Source organism: Rhinatrema bivittatum, chromosome 18 (assembly GCF_901001135.1).
Source record: "Rhinatrema bivittatum chromosome 18, aRhiBiv1.1, whole genome shotgun sequence".
NCBI classification, from domain to species: domain Eukaryota; kingdom Metazoa; phylum Chordata; class Amphibia; order Gymnophiona; family Rhinatrematidae; genus Rhinatrema; species Rhinatrema bivittatum.
Window position 1 is genome coordinate 51,048,552 of NC_042632.1, and position 20,368 is coordinate 51,068,919.

A 20,368-nucleotide genomic window follows, 5' to 3' on the forward strand; every position below is an offset into this window, starting at 1 on the left:
GGGGGTCTCTTCCCAGAGCCTTCTTCTGGGCTCCTGACATGTGGTGACGCTGCTAACTAGATTTTTCAGGACAGGTGAGACACCATCTGGTTTCCCTAATTCTGTAGTCTCCATTCTGCTAAATACTCGCCATGGTCATAAGGATCCCAATATTTCTTCATTATTTTGTTATCTGATTCAGAAACCCTGGAGTAAAGCCAGAGCAATTCCAATTTTCTGTCTTTGGGGGGGGGGAAGGAATTCCCTCTGCTTTTCGTGATGGAGGAACAGGGTGCAATATTTCACGCCCTGCTTGTTAAGACACCTCACAGTATCTTGGGGTTGTTTTTTTTTTTTCTCCACCCACCCCCCAACCCTTCAGAAGGTCTTTCCTTGCCGACTTGCTCTGCCATCCGGGGCCTTGCAGATGACACTGTTCGTGTTTTTACACCGACATCCAGGCCGACTGAACTGGTCGTAACACTTCTGGGAGAGCTTGACGCAGCCCGTGGCAGGAAGGTAGCAGAACAGGCAGGGCATGACCAGGGACAGGGCGCCCATGAAGGACCAGCGGGCGCAGCAGTTCGAGTAGGAGCAGGAGCAGGGGTGATCGGCGCAGGAGCCCTCGTCGTCCTCGTTGGTGCAGTGGTAGAAGACCCCCTTCACGACGCACATGCAGGTGGAGTAATTCACCAGGTTCTGAGCTGAGCACAGGCACTCCTGGTTGCACACCCAGCAAGAGGGCAAACTCCTGGGGGAGGTGCACTCTTTGCACTTACATTTCCCGCACGCTTCGCACAATAAGAAGTGCTTGTCCAGCTCCTGCGGCACAGGCTCCTTGAGATCCAGGGGCTTGCAGTTAATCACTTTGGGCTGTATCCGCACCGCCCTTGGCGAGGACGGGTCAGCCACGGGGGGCGGTGCCATGTGATCCAGGAGCCTCTGGTCCGAGGAGGTGCTACTGCTGCTGCTGACGGAGCTTGGGCGCCCACTGAAAGATATCCAAGGATGGGTGACATCATGGTCACACCTCTGCACCTGATGTTGATTGGCCAGGATGGGTTCATGATGGCCCCTGTGGGTCTTCTGATTGGCCAGCTGAGTGAGCGTGGGGTTATCGATGTAATCATTCTCAACATGGGTGGCCTTCATCTGATCAATAGGGAGGATGGAGAGCGGGTGCTGCAGCCTTCCATAGGGGATCCGACTGTCCAGCAGAGGCTGAACCATGACAGAGTTTGGGATGACAGTAGTGTTATGAGGAATCCGGGGCTCCATTGATAACTCTGTCCTCGGCAGTTTCACTTTTAAAATATCCTAGAAGAAAATAAAATATGGAAGATTATTAATCAGTTACCTTTGAATCCAATGAATTGGTTTTTTTCTTAAATATAAAAACATAACTTATTCACTAAAATATCCTGTTGAATAATGGCTTTACTTGCATTGAGTGGCCAAGTGATTGGTGACCACCCGTTAGGCTGCTTAAAGTGGAAATAAAATTGTTTTTGGCCCAATGCAAATGCATTAAACAGATGCTATATATTAAAAATGTTTAAAGCAACAAAACTGCGGGGCTTACGATGTACAGAGGTGACACTTTGGGTTAATCTGGAAAGAGTGGAAAATATGTTTTTATATTGGTGTGATCTACCTCCATCGTAGGCAGAAGCAATGGACAGATGTAGTTGACAAAATTGCTAAGAAAGGGTCAATGCTATTGCTTGGCGAGTTGCAAGATGTTGACTGGGACATCCCATTGTGGTGTCTAGAAAAGAAAAAAAAAATCATAGATTCTCTTCAGGGAAAACTGTTCTACCAATGGTAACTGAATATACAGATTGGGGCATTCTGGACCTGGTGCTTAAGGATAGGGAGAGCATTTCCGAGGTCACGATTGGTACCGTCTGGGATACACTGATCACTGCATGGTCTGGTTCAGTAATAGAACAGACAGTGAGTGGTGCTGGACTTCAGGAAAACACCTCAAGAAGTCGTTAACTGGGTGGGAAAATCTAGGGGGAAGTAGAAGAGCAGTAGGAAAACTCGAACAGGAAATAGTGTGAGGGCCGCTAACCTTGTTAGGAGAGCAAATAAAGGGGGGGGGGGGGGGGGGAGGGGGAACCACAATGGTTTTCTAAAGAAACTACTGAAAAAGGTAAAGAAAAAAAAAAAGGGTTGCATTCATAAACTAGAAAAGAGATTGCAAAAAAAAGAGAAAGACCGGGCGACAATATCTGGATTACTAAGAGATGAAGGTGCAAATGGAAGAAAAACTAGCCAATGATAAAATGGGGGTGGGGGAGTGAGGGCACTTTTAAAGATTAGCTAGTGAAAGGCTGACTTGTAAAACTGGGATGAAGGAGAGGAGATGGAGAGAAGTTTGTAGGTCTGACAAGGAGAAAGCAGAATTGCTTAAATGCTTCTGTTCAGCGTTCACTTAGGAAAAGCTTGCAGCAGAACCACAGAAAACTACTACAAAGAGGAATGGAAGAGAAGATGATCTCAGGTTTTCAGAAGACTGTGATCAAGGAGCTAGAAAAACTAAAAGCAGATAAAGCAATGGGGCCGGATGGATACATCTGAGGTTTTTTTTTTTAAGGGAACTTAGAGAAGTCCTGGCAGCTCCGCTGGTTGACATTTTCAGTGCTTCCTTAGAGTCAGTAATTCTGGAGGGTTGGAGAGACAAAAATGTGAGAATAAAGGAGGCGGCTGGGAACTACAGGTTGGTTAATCTGACCTCTGTAGTGAGGTCAGATTAACCAGATTAATGGAATCCCTGTTAAAATAGAGGAGGTTTCTAGAATACAATCAATCCATTGGAAGATACGAGACAGCATGGTTTTACCAGAGCTAAGATTTGTCTGACGAGGCCTACGAGTTAGATCATAGGAGAGCACTACATAGAAATGTACTTGCATTTCAACACGGCTTTTGCATTGCTTCCGTATGGGCAATTTAGGAACAACCTGAGTGCCCTTGGTTTGCGCCCCAACATGCATTCCCTAGAACACAGCGCCTCAACTTTCTTTTTTTTGTATTGGGTACATTTTCGAGTTTGCTTGATCCTTGTGGCACACCAAACCCAATTTTTCAATGTCACATATATTCATACCCACCAGTCACATGACTTTGGAAATACCAGGAAATATACTTTTAACTGGACTGCACGGCACTACCTTCCCGTCAAGGGCCAACAAACAGCATTTTTCTAAAACCAACCCCCCCCCCCCCTCCCCCAACACCTAGTGTTCCCTTTAAGGATTGGCTTGCACATGAGCAATGGTTATTGGGTACAGTACCCTGTCAGCATACTTTTGTTGATGCAAAAACCCCATCAATTGTTATGCTCACAGCAACCCAATCCTCAAAGAGGATGCTGGCTGAGTTCATCCCTTACTTAGAATAATCGCCTAATATCTACTAACAGCAGTGAAAATTAAAAAAAAAAAAGTGTATCAATGTATTTTCAGCAATAACATTCAAAACCGCTTTCAGCATGCAGGTGAAATTTTAAACAAAAAAGTTTGCTCTTTATTAGAGATGAAAGGAATGCCATAAGTTTGTGAAAGCCAGTTGTTACTAGCATGAACCCTTGGGCCAGGTGGAGTTGGCACTGCCTGCAGGGAAGACCCATGCAGGTTCTCACCGGTCGGCAGCAGGTCTTAGGAGGCTCCTCTGGGAACGATGGAGATTTTGACATAGCAGGGGTTGGAGTGGACAGAGACAAAGTATCTTGAGGCAGGCTGGGATTCACGACAGGTGGTGTGGGATCAGTCCTTGGGAAAGGCAGGCCAGAGGACGAGGAGCAACACAGCAGTCAAGGCACGAACTGAAGACTGACAAGGAAGACAGGAATGGAACTGAGGAACAAGGACAGGCTGGAACTAGAGAATGAAATGCTGGCAACTCACTACTCAACGAAGCAGGCTGACCCTGTTGCCGAGGGCACTAGAGTCATGGCAGGAGAGGCCTTGTATAGGCCTCGGTGGCAGATGTCATCAGTAGGGGCCATGGGGCATTTCCTGCTGCCATCCCTTTACATCCTGAAGAGGGATGCACGCGCCTAAGGTAGTGTGCTGTGTAGGAAGTCGGCATCCAGCCACATCGAAGATCAATGGGACGGCCCAAGGCAGGGGTTGCTGGCAGCATCTTCCATGTGTCTGCAGTGTCCTGCCACATTTCAGGAACAGAGGTCCATGGAGCAATCCATGAGCCACTGATAAGTACCATCATTTTCACAGCAAGGATTAAAAGTTACGTAAGACAGACCCTCACCAAAACAAAGGCCATAAAATATAAATAGAGATGTGCCAACAAAATCTGGAACACAAGCCTGACTGTATCATGCAGTGTATAAAACATTCATAATACACTAATAAAAAGAATAAATATTAAAACAGCCAAACATCCAATAATTAAAAAAAATTATAAATTTCCCAAAACACCAATAAAATATTTCAAAACAGCAGAAACAAACACCACCCACTAATTAAAATAAAAAGGATCGTAAAAACTCCTGCTCTCCATAGCTGGGATATTTTGATTCTCAGTCACCCTGAGATTGTAATGGATTGTGATGGAGGGCCATACAAACTCTCTCATATACATGCCTATGCTCTTCACACAAACTCCCTCTCACATACATAGGAGGAGGAGGGAGAACAGGGTTCAAATCCCTCTGCTGCTCCTTGGACTGGGTCAGCCATTATGATCTGTATTTAAGTTTCACTATACATTTTGACATTCCAAGACAACATTAGGACCTAAAATAAGAGACACACCAAATTCTCTGTGCATGTCCAGGAGTCCTAGGCTTTTTTTTTTTTTTTTTAAAGGTATCCACGTGTATGCCTAGATGCACATGACCCAGAAAGTAGACTGCCAATAATTCTGCATGACCTTCTTGTTATTCACTCTGCTTTTGGCTGCTGTGTAAACTGTAGCCAGGACCTGTCAAGAGAGCAGTTTGGGGTGGATTGGCTGCTGCTCCTCTTAGCAGAGTGTGTCAGATTGGCCACCACAAGGCTCCACTTTTTCAGGATGGGGTGGATCCAGTTTGGGTTTTATCCCATTGCATGCTGGGACTTGTTTTGATTTCCTTTTAAAAATAAACAGACAAGTTTATTTTAATACAGGAACACCGGTATATAAAAATCTAAAAATAAATAAATAAAATAAATAAGTTCATGCATAGGAAATGGTTAAGACACACACACACACACACACTCTAAAACAGAGCTGGATCAACTTGTCCTGAAAAGCAAGGAACCAGCTGTCCACCTTAAGGAGCAGAAGGAAATGAAGTTACATTTCAAGGAATTTAATCATATGAATATCTGCTTTGATGTCTGGCATTTTTGTGTATTTATATTTACATGTGTTAAATCATAAGGGCAGAGCACTGCCTAGAAGTCATGACCCTGAACCAGCTCATCATTTGGTTTAAGGGGCAGTGCCTGCTGGCACAAACTTGGCCCTTAGCAGCTTTATAACTTGAAGGGCCTGCTGGAAATAACCACAGGGCTCCTTCTCCGTGGGCAGAGCCTGAAGGCCCCTCCGATCTGCTGCTCCAACACCAGTTGCGCACACACTGAACACAGGAACCGTTTGCCTAATCATGGCTGCTCGCAGCTGTAATAAAACTAGTCCTCATTTCTCTGAAAGCATGCAATTTTAAACTGGAATCGATCCAGACGCCGGACTGCAGTTTTATGACAGGAGACCACAGGAAGTAACTAAACTTAAATCAAACAGCTTGGTTCATATTTAGAAAGTGCACGCTGGATTCTATTACGAGGCATTTCCTGGCTGAGCGACCTTTACATTATTTATGAAGCTCTTTGATATCAATTCAGAAATTAAAAAAAGGGAAAAAAAACAAAACGTTTCAGCAGACTAAGGAAGGCAGCCAGCCAGCTATTTAGAACAAGCACTTGTCTTTTTAATTTAGAGTGAGAAACATTCCTTTGTACTTCATGGCAAACGGTGACCCAAGGGGGAAAAGCCTCTGCTGCCGTCTCAGGTACGGGGATCCAACCAATGTCCTGGGCCTTTTGTAAAGAAATCCTTTGGTGCTGAATTGTTAACAAAATACCACAAGTCACCGGATGAAATCCACCCCTCCAGTTACAAGATCTATGCAGAGAGAGTGTTGGACGCAGGCCTGATCGCACTACAGCGGCCCAACAAAATGCTTTGAAGAGCCTCATATTAGTTAATGCCCACACAGATGTTCTTGAGATCTGGTGTCTAGGTAGTTGCCTGACTGGATAATATGGGCACGTTCATCTGCTTTTGAGAACCAGCCCAGCTATACAGGGTTGAACAGTTCATGCAAATGCTGTGCCATGTTCTAGGTATCACAACCTACATATCTCCGAGGGGGTAGAGGGAGGCAGTGCAGTGGTTTGCAATCAGAAAGGGAAGGTATTTAATGTGAAGAACATCTTGGACTTCTGAATCTTTCAGTTGTGGCACAAAAGCAGCATGGACAGTGCATGCAAGACTGTTTTTATTTAGTGCTGTGTTCTAGGTATCACAACTTACAAGACTTCTGAAGGAGAGAAAGGCGATTGGAATCAGATGGGACTGCATTTTACGTTTTTATTTCTTCTGGTTTGGTAGTGACAGGGAGGTATTTTTAGAGAGTGTGTGTGTTGTGTTTTTATCATATGTATGCTGGAATTGTAAGTAGCCTTGAAATTACTTTGATGGGGCGAGTTATAAATAAAAAAAAAAATATATATATATAAAAATAAAAAGATACATTTCACCTTTCACATTTTTCAGTGGCAGTTTAACAAAATCTGAAACTGCCAATGCACTCAGGATCTTCCTGAAGAGCCCCAGTCTCAGTTTACACCCAAGATGAAAGCTTCAGATCAGGCCCACAACCTACAAATAATCCTGTGCTCAAACCATAATCCATTAAGGACTGAAAGTGTCAGCACACATCAGTAGCGGTTTGGCTAACTGTTTAGCTTCATTAGAAGCCCACTGTCGTATTAAAAATGTCTTTAGAAATTGAATTACAGTTGGGTCAGAAACGTGGACTGATGGTTGGGAGGAAGCTGGGGAGGTGAGGTCTTGTGGTATTAGTTGCCCTGTCAGTGGGAGAAGGCAGATCTTCCATCCTGCGGGTTTTCAGATGAAGGCAGATTTTGTCATCTTATATTGGGGAGTTGGGGAGGGGAAGACAGTTGGTCACCATCGTAAAGGAATAATTGGTACACTAAAGCCTGTAGAGTGACCCACAAGCTCCAAAACTGTTTTTTTTGTTTGTTTTTTTTGAGAAATCTAAGAAGTCAACCCTTTATAAGCTTGATGACTTCCTTATTTGTTCCATGATCCACTAAAGGGCTATGGGCTAATTCTTTCCTAGCCACGTAGGGGCGAGTCAGCCACTGGCCAACTTGCAAAATTAGGTGGATAAACTTCTCCCGCCAACTTTGTTGGGATATTCAGTGGTGTGATGGCACTGCTGAATATTCCTGATCTTAAAGATAGCCAGAGAGAATTTTATTCAGCTTAGCTGTAGGACTACTCCTATAGCATGTCCAGATAAGTTAGTTATTTAGCCAACTAGAGTTAGCCAGATAAATGATGCAGCCAACTTAACTCCGTTTCAGAATGCCCCCAAGTTCTTCAGCTAACTTTTTAGCTGGATAAGTGCCCAGCATATTGAAAAGCTGTCATCTAGATGGATAACTCACAAGTTATGCAGCTAAATGCCTTTGAATAGGGACACCCAAGGTGTCTGGGGCAATGATTGCATCAGCTACTTTGGGCAATGGTTATAGCATTCAATGCTGCTAAATAGGCGAATGGAATTTTAGGAATTTTGCTAAATACTAAAATCATGGCTCTTTAGTGAGGCATTTGGAGAATGATGGATTCAGGTAAGTGTGTCATTTCAAGAAAGTAAGACCTGACTAATGAGAGCGTGAAGTGATGGTGGAGGACGATAAGGTCAGAGGGCAGACATTGAAAGAATGGGGATAGGGGTGATAGGTGAAGGGATAGTTGGGGTAGGTAGCAGTATGGGGGTTGGTGGGAGTTACTTGAATGTAATTTGGGGTTTTTTTTCTTTTTTTTTTAAACCACAGCATAAAACCACCATTTGATGGTTTATGTTAAATAACTCGCTCAGAGCTGAAAGCTTGAGCATGTAATCAAATGAAAGTAACTAAATAAATCTATCCGGAGGGACTCCAAAAAACTATTCACAAAAACAAAACTTCCACCTCAGAACTTGCCTCACGAGACGCTCTGAAGCTTTCAGGACTTGCTTTATTTGCTCGGTGAAGACCCTAGATAAATATAATGAAGTTTCCGGACTGAAAGAGGTCTATCATGGGCAGCTGGTCTGGCCACCTCCTCAATGGGCAGAGGAAATCTTCTGTTAGTAGAAGAAAACTGCATTTCTAAGAGGGGTTTTTTTGTTTTTAATATAAAAGGTTTGCGACTGTTTTAAAAAACAGAGATAGTCAGGGCTGCTGCTGCCACTGAGGAAGGAAACAGAGAGAACGCTGCATGTAGAACTGAGGCTTTTATAGTTAACCTGTAAATGTTACATACATCATCTAAAACTCTTCTCCAGTCATCCGAACAGGAGAAGAGAACCTGTGGGAATTCATCCCATGCACCAGGAAAGCTCGGAGGTGCACACTGTAGACGTGACTGCCTTTCAGTAGGGGACAGAGCAAGGAGCCACGGGTTTTTTTAAACACTGGTGGAATTGCGGGAAGTGAATGGCGCAGAAGTCAGATTTATGCTGCAAACAATATGGGGGGTACATCAACCAGTCAGACGCCATTGGATACTACTTGCTTTGCACCCATCTCTCTTTACTCACTGCCTCATGAAATACAAGAATAATTTGTACAGCGATCCGGTGAATAATTAACAAAGTTACGGATGGTGTTCTGTCTCCCCCCTAAGACTTTACTGCGGCTATGGGAGAAGATTTCATGAGCCTTAGTTTGCAATATTTTTTTTTCCAGAGGCTTAAAATATGAGGAAGCCCATACTGAACATGGCATCTAGCCAAGCTCATTGCTTGAGATAGAGTTAAAAAAGATCTTACCATGCAAATAATCTGCAATTAATTATTAAGCTCCCCAAAGCAAAACAGTGTATGCATATGAAAACTAAAGCAAACTTCGAACACAAGTAGGTCAGTTACACACCATGATGTCCAAGACCTGCTGGAAGAATTTAAGGGCCATTTGAACTTAAAAAAAAAAAATCCCCAAGCCTCCAACCCGTTTGTGCCTGCCTGGAGTCAGGAATTTTTGGATTCACACAGCATAAGCTCGGCAGCCTGGATCCGCCTGTCCGGGAAAGCGGGCAGTCCCGGTTTGAGCACATGGAAAATCGAGTCTCCTAACAAGAGCAGGACTACAGCCACATGCGTGCTAAGGCCGACTGCATCGGTATGACCTGAAGCCACAGTCTCTCTGCCAGCATAGATTTCCCATGCAGGACCGGGGGAGGAAGAGAAGGGAAGAATAAGTTGGCCATGTGCCTACACATGGGGCACGTGGAGACTCCAACTCTGACGGCTGCAAAAGGGTTAATATTCTTCCATGGACTTGAATAAATAGTTAGGGCGCCAACTCTTCCGGAACATAACCAAGTGGGAGCCAATGATTCAGTTAAGAAACTAAACTTCCTCTTCATCAAACTCAACTCCGGCATCTCGAGATGTGCAAAATGCCGAGGGTCGAACATCAGAGCAGAAAAAGATAACAAAAAAGTGTGCAGAACCCCGGTGTTATGAACGGAGCAGATACTGGTCCTTTATAAACTGTTATTTCCACTGAAACCACAGCTGTAAACCTCAAATGCCCCCAGAAGCCCAGAGGAAGAGGTTTGGAAAAGGATGAGGAATGCACAGACGCAGGGGCTTCGGGTATGGGCCGATTGCCTTCCCGTCTGTAAGAGGCAGGGGCGAAACATTTTTTTTTTTTAGCCAGAGTGCAAAAGCAGAACAAGAATTAGCAAAGAAGAACTAATGAAGTTGACTTTCCAGGACGCATTCAGACTTGTTTGCAAGTGTACGTGGGTCAAGAAAGACAAAACTACCCATTAGAATCCCCATGGATCCCCTCCCCTGCCATAGGGAAGAGTTGGTATGGGATAGGTACTAAACAAAAAAAAGTTAAGGGGTGTGGGGGGATACACAGTGATCTCATAAGCTCTTTAGAACGTAACTGCCCCCGGTACAGAAGTGGGGAACCAGCTCCCTTAGGATCAATGAAAATTCATGCAATAACCCATTGGCATTGCATGGAAGATCTGAGAGATGGGAAAACTTACATTCAGACTGGACAGCCACACTAAAATACATAGGGAGCGGGCTGGCCCAGGGGGGGTTGTTATGCACTGCCATGAGGAGGGGTCCTCAAGTTAGGCAGGGGGAATGCTGTGGCAGCAACACCGGTGGGAGGGCGTCATGGTCATTGCTAGAGGGAGACACCTAGTGGCCATATCCAGGCCCCATAATTGTAGGCTTTCTGCAAGGAGTCCTGGCCTGGGATGACCAGATGAGGGAGAAACGGGCAGGAGAGCAGGTGAAAAATCCTGGCGTCAGATCCCAATCCTGGTTCTGCATCAACTAAGTAGAGGGTTAAAAAAAAACAAACCCCAAAAACTATTTCTCGTCTCTGAACGTACATTGTTTTGGCTGATTTTTATGCTGTACACATTTTTAATTCAATCGGCAGCTAAGAAAAAAAAAAAAAAAAAGTTAAGAGTGCAAGTATTTTTCATCCCGAAGCTGGAACGTTGACGAGAGAGAGCTTTTTGCCTGTAACAATTCTGTTTAAGTTAAACCAGGCCCTTTCGCAGGACAGAGCAATGCTGACATCTTCTTTACAGCAAAGAGGAAGAAAACCTGGACACAACGTGTGCCAGAAAGATTTAGGATCGTCCCCAGATTTTTTTTCCCCCCATAAATTTTACACTTTATTCTTGGCCTAGAAAATGGAGATCAGACAGTTACAAGGGTAACAGATCTGATAAAGAATGAGTGGGTATACAGCGTACGCTGGGGCAGAAACGTTTTCCAGGGGAAAGAAAAAAAAACAAAACACAAAAACTCTAGAACAAGAGCGAGTGGAGTCTCAGAGGGAGCAGATTCAGGACTAGCATTAGGCCAGTGGCTCAGTGCCAGTGTTATGGGTCCTGGAGTCGAGGCCAGGCACAAGCGTTCTGCGGGCCGGGTTGGCTGGAGAGGATCTGCAGGACGCCATTCACAGGCCCTGGCCCAGGGAAGGTAGGAAAAATCACAGTCCCTCTGCGATGGTGACCACCAAGGGCCGGATTTAAGGGTTCCAGAGGTTGCCCTGTGCTGCCTGACCCCCCCCAGCCATGTGGGGTTCTCATGGAAACGCATTGACATGGGGGGAGAGACAGAAAAAAAAAACCAAAAACCCAGCCTCTTTCTATTCTGGATAGCCGGCCATGCCGACGTAAGCCACGGCACCGAGAGAAAAGGAGGAATGTAGTCTAAGTTCCGATCCAGTTGTTACTGGTCACATGTGCTCAGATTTAAACCAAAAAAGAAAATCATCTGAGCAGTTAACAGCTGAACCTTTCGGGCAGCCTGAAGGGAAAGTTAAGTCCAGGTTGTGCTAATCTGCTGATGCCAGGTTTTCAGACTGGCACACAATGCATGAAGATGCCAGCAGCGCCACCACTTTCTGAATCAAAGATGGCCAAGTGAGACTGAAAGAGGGACGTCAGCTGCTACCGGGATGGCCCTAGCCTCCCCCTCTCTCTCTGGTGCTCCTTTGTCTTCCCGATCAATCAAAGTTACGCCAGGGATAGCAGTGCCATGAACCTTCTGTCACAAGCCCCCTAAGGGTTTTCCCTTTTAAAACAGGCCACCCCTCCTTCTGAAACCCCATAATAGTGGGCTTTGAATCTGGCCACCAGGTGTCGCCCTTATTGATGGCCCGTGATGCCCCCTCCCCAGGTCTGTGAAGACCACCTCCTCAGCAGGGGACAGGGACCTTCCACACGGAAGTGCACACAGAGCTGGCACTGAGCCAGCTCCCTATCCATAGGGATTACTACATGAAAGTACACCAAGATATACTGACCGCCAAACTATTTCACTTTTTATCCTTGGATACCGCGATTCCCCCAAGCATTCAAGGTAGAGTTACTAGGTAATTTCATAAAATATTATGGAGCAGTCTAGAATTAAAAAAAAAAAAAAAGCCACATTGAAGTGGCAATCGAGTAGGCAATATTGCAGTAGCCCCCCTCAGGCCCAGGCTGTAAAGTTATGCATGTGTGTGTGTATGCCTTCAGCCATATATGGATATCCTATAGAGACTCTTAGGAGCAGGAGGCCAGCTTTTCCCCAGAGATCATGACGTCTCCAGCTCAGTCTGACCCATGAGCCCTCATTCACGACTGCCTAGCCCGGAGCCCGGTCTCTGCAGGGAGGGTCGTGGGCCAGGGGTTCCCTTTGGAATCCTGCAATCTGGCCACTAGGTGTCACCCTTACGCAGCAACTCCCACTCCCACCCTCTGCTGCCGCCCCCACAGAATCCCCAGTCCCAGCCAAAGACTCGGAGACCTTCTGTATGTGGTGTGCACCTCACTGGCCAGGGTCACAGGGCCGGACCTTTACACAGGAAGTGGCTGAAACTCTCGGCAGCCGTGCCAGAGCCTGCAGTATGATGTGGGATTCCATTTAGTGGGAAACATGCCAAGCTTTCTGGTACTAACAAAAAACATGCAGGATATGAAACAAACATGCCTGAGGACAAAAGGTGCTGGAGGCGCACCAGCATCCATCGCCTTGCATTAAGTACAGGGGTGCTGGCTTTCATTATCCACCGGCGTGAAACACAAAAACCTCCACTCTGGGGACCTGCATGCTACCATCTGACTGGCCAAGTTCAAGAGACAGAAAGCAGGCCTATAGGATTCTCCAACACATCCAATACCGAATAACGTCCTTTCTTTAATCTTCATGCTTTGCCAACAGTCGGTCCCCAGTGGCAGGACATTAACCCCATCCAATCTCGGCCAGAAGGCCATAGCCCCAAACCCCATGGACACGACACTTGATCTTAGCCAAGAGAAGAGATACAGAATGACTCACAGACCCTGTGGTCATGCCCAGAGCGCTCTCTCTCAGACTCAGATCCCCAAAAGGACCCAGTTTAGTGCAGAAGGTGAAGGACACCGGTATATAACTTCCCCCTTGTGAATGATTACCAAAAGAATACAAAAAAAAATGGAGATTTATCAGCAAGATCTTTCATCCAATCCTAATGCTGAGCAAGTCTGTCCACATTCCTTCTTAGAACCAAAAGGCCAGCCCAGAAGTGGCAGCTGGCATCAAGTTAGCAGGAAATCTAAGAGAGCCCCTTTAGGTGGTGCGGCTGTAAATGTTTTGGACAGCTGGGTTCCAAATCAGGAGCCTTTGCTGTCGGTTAAACCAAACAAGGTTCATCCTGCCAGGTCCAGGTGATAAGGGCCCCAGGTGAGCCGGGACTATGATCCCCCTCCCCACCGTGTATTGCCTGGACAATGGATCGGTGCCGATCCTGCCTGGCCCCGGCACACGAGGGCCACTTTAAATCTGGCTCCTCATCCCTCCTCCTCCAGCTTCAATGTTATACTTGGAGGCCCCGTGCTCCACTTCCAGGACAACAGATCTTCTCCTGGTTTTTCAATTGTTGGCTGCTCTTGCTGTTTCTTTCATGCTATTTTGTCATGGGGTGGGGGAGGGCAGGGTACCCGAGCAGAAAATGTAAGCCATGTGATTTGGTGTTTCTTGGGGTTGAATTGTGCTGTGGGGTCTGGCTCCTTGCTGGCTGTGGTCCAGTGACCTGGGGGTGTGGTGGGTGGACCTACCAGGGCTGGTTTGTTGGAATGGGTTTTCTGCAGATTTTAATTAAAAGATTGGTGTTTGGCTCAGGTAGCTTATTGTATTAAAACTGTGACCTTTGACCTCCCAAACTGGTGTTTATACCTAGTTATGTATGCGAGAGAAGGGGCGTGAGGGGTTCATTCAATAATATGCAATGCGTACAAGGCTCTAACAGAAGATGTGCGATGGCTGTCGAGTTCAAATCCTGCTCGCCCGCTGCGTGTTTGAGCTTGCACGAGGCATTAATCTAGCCGTACTGTAGCTGAGCGTGAAATGTTTGGTTTGATGCAACTGACTGCAGTTATTTTTGGGGAGCATGATCTAGGAGGTTTGAGAAACACAGCCTTTAGTTCACCAAACTGATCAATAATCACCTTGAAAGCCTCCAACGAGCTGATGGGGGAAATAACAGAGACCAGGAACATTGCCATCCCAGAGGTGGCTGCACGCACAGTTGTGCAGTATTAAAAATTGCAAAGCATGCTGGATTGCTGTTATTACATAATGTTAATTTGGATCGATACTTTTCCTAGTGTGGGTTTTTTTTGTTCTTATTTTGCTCTTTAGGATTCTGTTTAACCTGAGAAATGTTATATTAGAACTGGGGGGGGGGGGGGGGATGGAAATCAGAGACCTGCGCATAATGAGGGTGCTGCCCCTTTAAGATACCCTCAGGGGCAGCCCAGGAGGAGGTGGAGAACCGAAAGAGATGCCCCTCTGACCTCGTGCTTCCCCATTGCCCCCCCCCCTCTGGGTAATGGCAGAGCGAGGGTCTGTAACTTGCTTTTTAAGCCTGAAGTGTTAAGAGATATTTGTCTTTTTTAGCCATTTCTTTCCTGCTCGCTCAGGGCTGCAGCTGTCTGTGAAGGTCATAGGGGACCTTGAGCTGGGAGAAATTGCCAGGATAGTGCAGCTCATCCTTCCTGTACTGCTTCGCAGGTACAACACTGGACCAGATTTAGCCTTGCAATATTTTTTTTCGGGGGGGGGGGGGGGCGGGGAGCCAGACGCCACTTTCTCTAATACACATCCGAGCATCCCAGCCTGACGTTTATATTTTATTTTATTGGCATAAAGAATCGGGCGAAATCTAAGTATTTTTAAATGCAATGCTGCGTGCACTGGTTAAAAAAAAAAAAAAAAGCTGTCTGCATTTAAATCAAGATGGACAGGCTGTTTTTGGAGTTAGGGATTCGTATATAACGCTCGAGTACAACATATACTGCACAGACTTGACATTGGGCTTTTAGCGTGATGTTGTTGGATTAGATTCCCTCTGTATAGGAGAGGATTTATTCATTTTTTTTAATACAGTTAAACTCCCCCCCCCCTCCCCCGCCAAGGCCGACCACACAGTTGGCAACAGGATGTTTTCCCTTCCCTACCAAAACAAGGTCGGGAGTCAGTTTAACCTAGAGAGGAGCCCCCTGCAGTCTGCGGTGAACCTTCGATCTCATTTACGGTTTCTTGGGGGTTCAATCCCCACCATTCGGTTTTACAGAGAGAGGTGAAAATGCGAGTCCCCAGAGCTGCGTTGGCCTCTTTCTAGAAGGCTGGGCGATTGCACGCAGCAAAGAAATGTCTGCTCGGGTCTCTGGCTGCTGAATTTTGCAATGCACAAGCAGCCCCGGGATCCAGGCTTGCTACGCAGGACTGCATTGGCTGCAGAAAAAGAGTGAGATCCTTAAAAAAAAAAACCCCCACGAGAGACGGGATTGCTGCATTTCCACTGCAATCCATTTAACATTACCCATGTAATTAGTTAAACACTTAGTCTGTCTTCTGCCACATATCAACAGCACTAACACACAAACAAGCCCAATAGGCCACGACTGGATCAGGGTTGAAAAATCGCAGTGTACCAATCTGTGATCACTGCTGGAACTAAAAAAAAATAAATAAAAATCTCTATTTTCCCCCATCAATAAAGCTGCGTATATCTGTATTTCCAGTCCTGTGCACTTGGACCTCTGAGCCTCTGTTTATGATGCGCTGTTTTTTCCCCTCCTTATTTCCTCGCTGATAATGAGTTTTCTGAACAAAACCATCTCTAACATTTCCTTTCCACTGTGACGTCGTCACGACCGGTTACAAAAAAATCTTCCCCATCTTTTTTAGCGCGCAGGAAAGATCCATTTTCTTGCCAGCTAATGCCAGTGTCTTAAACATGCGCATCGCTACCATTTTTAACGCAGGAATAGAATTCAAAAATCGAGCACAAATTTCAGACCCTTTTTTAAAAAAAAGAAAATCTACCAGTTTTAAAGGTGGGAAATCGAGGAAAGAGAATGCATCAGATATTGTGCAGCCAAGGGACTTAAGCTATGTCCGAGGAAAGGGTGAAATGCAGTTGCATAAAATAAAATAACAGGGACCAAAGGTCACGCAGGCTATAACCGCTCAGATAAAACCAAAAAATTAATTCAGGCAGTCAATCCAAGGGTGCACAGAATCGGAGCTGGCCAGAAAGAGGCCGATCTCCAGCTTTAAATTTCAGATCTTGGCTTATGATACATATAAAAGAGGGGGGGAAGATACTGCTTTAACGGAAGACAAAGCGGCTATAAAAATTAGATAAAGAAGCCAGGAAAAGACAGTGAAAGCAGGTCTAACATCGCCCTACCTTCTTTCAGCAAGGTCCCACTTACTAAAAGAGCAGATCGCACATTTAAATAAAGTCAGGAGAGGAGCCACGGCCCCGTAATGCAAATTCTGCAGCACTGCATTTGCCTTGACAGAATGCAAATTGCTTCCGAAGCAGACAGGCATCCCCCCCCCCCCCTCCCTCCCTAGTTTTAAAAATTCCATCTAAAAGCAAAGGCAAGAGAACATCTTCCTCTAACAGCCACAGAACATGATAGATCCCAGCGATCGTAGGATACAGTGCTCTCAAAAGCAGAAAAAAACCCAAAACAAAACACTTTTTCTCTGTGTTTTTTTTTTTTCTTCGCCGTCGGAAAAGAAAAACCCAGCTACTTACCTGAAATTATCCAAGCAAGATCATTTCTCAGTGTGCGTTTAATCCTAAATCCGAAAAGGTCAACAAGAGTGCGGGTCAAATGCTGGCGAGGGCATTGATCCGTCCTGCAGCTCGGCTGTGCTTTACTGTCAGCTTCCTTTCCTGTGGATGTTGCAAATGCCTGGGAAAATGGCTTTTTTATGAATGGGAGGGAAGAGCGGCACTGCGCAGGCGTGTCCTCGCAAGTCTATGAATGGGTGGATACGGCTGGCCATTGCGCATGCGCAAGGCTGGGTAGGGACTTTTTTTTTTTTTTTTATGAATGAGCACCGGAACTTAACCCGTTGCGCATGAGAGAGTCTGCATGAGGGTTTTTTTTTTTTTTTTTTTTTGTGAATGAAAGGCAGCTAAATAAACGGTTCCTGCAACCCCAGAGCGAGGGCAAAGCCAGCAGCAATAAAGGAAAGGGCAGCGACCGCAATTAGGTGGCAGTAAGAGGCTTTGGAGACAGATCGGGATATTTATTGAAGGAAATTGGGTCATTCTGCACTTTGCGCAGATGGACAGTTGAACTGATGTGGGGGCCATTGTGCCCTGTACAATCCATTTTGTGTCAAAAGATTTACAGTCGCATTGAAGATACAGTAAAATATGCACGAAATGAATGCGCTTATGGGAAGCAAGAAGTAGAGATTTAAAGGAAGGCAAGAAAAAAAAAGAAAGTGCGCCGAAAATAAAGTCAGTGAAAAGCAAATTAGTTAAGTAGAGATGAGGCTAAGGATATATAAAAGATACAAGATGCGGGGGACTGGAAAGAAAGAAACCCAAGGGCTGGGAGGAAAAGCCAGTCTGCATTTACTGGCAGGCAGAGGCTCCACACCTTCTCCTGAAAGAGGAATTTACAGACGATCCCTCCCTTCTGTGTGCCAGGCCGCTCAGAACAGCTATGGCGGCTGCAAGCGGAGACTCGGGCAGGGCTCGCACTGCTCTGGGGGTCCTAGCAGCCGCTTTTCTTGTCTGCATCACAAAAACAAGACATAAAAATGAAAACCATAGTCCAAACATCCGGTCTCCTCCTTACAGTGTCTCCCTTCTCTTTCTTCAGTACCCAGCCCATGTCTGTTAAGATATTTTGCTGGCACACAGTGCATTCTCCCTAAAATACTCCTGGGGTCTTGCATTTTACCAGCAGTGGGTCCCATTTCTGTCCTGGAGGCCCCAGTCTGGTTTTCAGGCTACTCACTGGGAGTCTACACGAGGTAGGTTTGCATACATCAGGAGATTCTGAGTGTGCACATCGGTTTCAGGAATACACATTATGGCTATAATAGGAACCAGGCTGGTGAAATGTGCCTTCAAGGTCCAGGACTGGTTTGGGAAACAACAGAATGGCATCATCTTCATATGAAAAATGAGGGCGGGATTAATATTGAGAGGCACTAGCCCCTCCCATTTTATTGGCTTTACATTCCAAATAAGCAGTTCCTTTACCTTTGACAGACGCACACTCACAGAGGCCGGAATTAGCATAAAGTCTGAAAGGTTTGAGCCTAGGGCCAATTGTCCCAGAATGGCTAGAGTCAAGGGCTGAAACCCTCCCGCATTTGGCATTAAAAAAAAAGAAAAAAGACTTACGGCCCTAAATATCTATCCCCTGATTTAGGGGGCGTGGCCAGGAGAGGAGAGATAGGATAGGTATAAATAAAGCACAAGAAACAAACTCTCTCAGTAGAAAGCAAGTTGTACAACAAGAGGTCATAGTAAGGCTCAAAGGAGGGTAGAGACTCTGGAGCAAGATCAGAAAATATTTTCCCCCGGAAACTGTGCTGGAGGTAGTGGAAGCCAAAATGTTAACAGAATTGAATAATGCCTGGGAAAAGCAGGAGAATAGGAGGGGAAAGCTCGTCTAGGACATTGCATCAGGCAGGGACAGACTGAATCTGATCATTGCCTCAGTTTCATGCAAATCCTTATGGTGGAACTTGCTCCTCCCCTTCCCTCTCCCCCACATCCTAAAGCCCAGGAGGATATTGCCCCCCGGTGCACGTCATACAGCTCTTCCCATGTACATGGTACTCTGGATCCCAGAATGTTTCTACAGCTTTTAACTGGTTAAAAAAAAAAAAATCAAACTAAAAATACACCCAGCATTTTTTGTTAATTAATATTTATTAAATATTGAATTAATTACATATACATTAATAGAGGTGCATACAAGGGATAATTAAACACTGTTTGATGAATACAACAGGAGAAAATTTGTGGTAATGCCTGCTAGTAATTCACTGCTCATTCTCCATTGGCAGGAAGGAGTAGATTTGATGGTTGGAGTTTTCATTATACAATTAAATTGTCCTTTTTTAAAAACTTTAAAAAGGATTAGTGAAATAAAGAGGTGATACAAAGTCCTGGGACGTGTGCTGGCACAGGATGCAGCGTGTACCCTACTGGTGGGGTCCCAGGAGGTGTGCTGGCACAGGATGCAGAGTGTACCCTACTGGCGAGGGGTCCCAGGAGGTGTGCTGGCACAGGATGCAGCGTGTACCTTACTGCTGGGGTCCCAGGAGGTGTGCTGGCACAGGATGCAGCGTGTACCCTACTGGTGGGGTCCCAGGAGGTGTGCTGGCACAGGATGCAGCGTGTACCCTACTGCTGGGGTCCCAGGAGGTGTGCTGGCACAGGATGCAGCGTGTACCTTACTGGCGAGGGGTCCCAGGAGGTGTGCTGGCACAGGATGCAGCGTGTACCCTACTGGTGGGGTCCCAGGAGGTGTGCTGGCACAGGATGCAGCGTGTACCTTACTGGTGGGGGTCCCAGGAGGTGTGCTGGCACAGGATGCAGCGTGTACCCTACTGGCGAGGGGTCCCAGGAGGTGTGCTGGCACAGGATGCAGCGTGTACCTTACTGCTGGGGTCCCAGGAGGTGTGCTGGCACAGGATGCAGCGTGTACCCTACTGGTGGGGTCCCAGGAGGTGTGCTGGCACAGGATGCAGCGTGTACCCTACTGCTGGGGTCCCAGGAGGTGTGCTGGCACAGGATGCAGCGTGTACCTTACTGGCGAGGGGTCCCAGGAGGTGTGCTGGCACAGGATGCAGCGTGTACCCTACTGGTGGGGTCCCAGGAGGTGTGCTGGCACAGGATGCAGCGTGTACCCTACTGGTGGGGGTCCCAGGAGGTGTGCTGGCACAGGATGCAGCGTGTACCCTACTGGTGGGGTCCCAGGAGGTGTGCTGGCACAGGATGCAGCGTGTACCCTACTGCTGGGGTCCCAGGAGGTGTGCTGGCACAGGATGCAGCGTGTACCCTACTGGCGAGGGGTCCCAGGAGGTGTGCTGGTACAGGATGCAGCGTGTACCTTACTGGCGAGGGGTCCCAGGAGGTGTGCTGGCACAGGATGCAGCGTGTACCCTACTGGCGAGGGGTCCCAGGAGGTGTGCTGGCACAGGATGCAGCGTGTACCTTACTGGTGGGGTCCCAGGAGGTGTGCTGGCACAGGATGCAGCGTGTACCCTACTGGCGGGGTCCCAGGA

The 20,368-nt window shown here is 46.5% G+C and overlaps 1 protein-coding gene across 1 annotated transcript; it reads right to left on the bottom strand.

Moving 5' to 3' along the window:
- Nucleotides 1-310: 310 nt before the first annotated feature.
- Nucleotides 311-16,995, bottom strand: SPRY4 (sprouty RTK signaling antagonist 4). Its single transcript, XM_029584082.1, has 2 exons — nucleotides 16,860-16,995; nucleotides 311-1,296 (listed from the first exon to the last, which is right to left on the bottom strand). Exon 2 carries the CDS (start codon nucleotides 1,255-1,257, stop codon nucleotides 358-360), a length of 900 nt encoding a protein of 299 aa, XP_029439942.1. The 5' UTR covers nucleotides 1,258-1,296; nucleotides 16,860-16,995; the 3' UTR covers nucleotides 311-357.
- Between the last annotated feature and the right edge of the window lie 3,373 nt (nucleotides 16,996-20,368).

Excerpts from the sequence above, each read along its gene's own strand:
- SPRY4 (XM_029584082.1), bottom strand. The coding sequence starts at position 1,257 with ATGGAGCCCCGGATTCCTCATAACACTACTGTCATCCCAAACTCTGTC.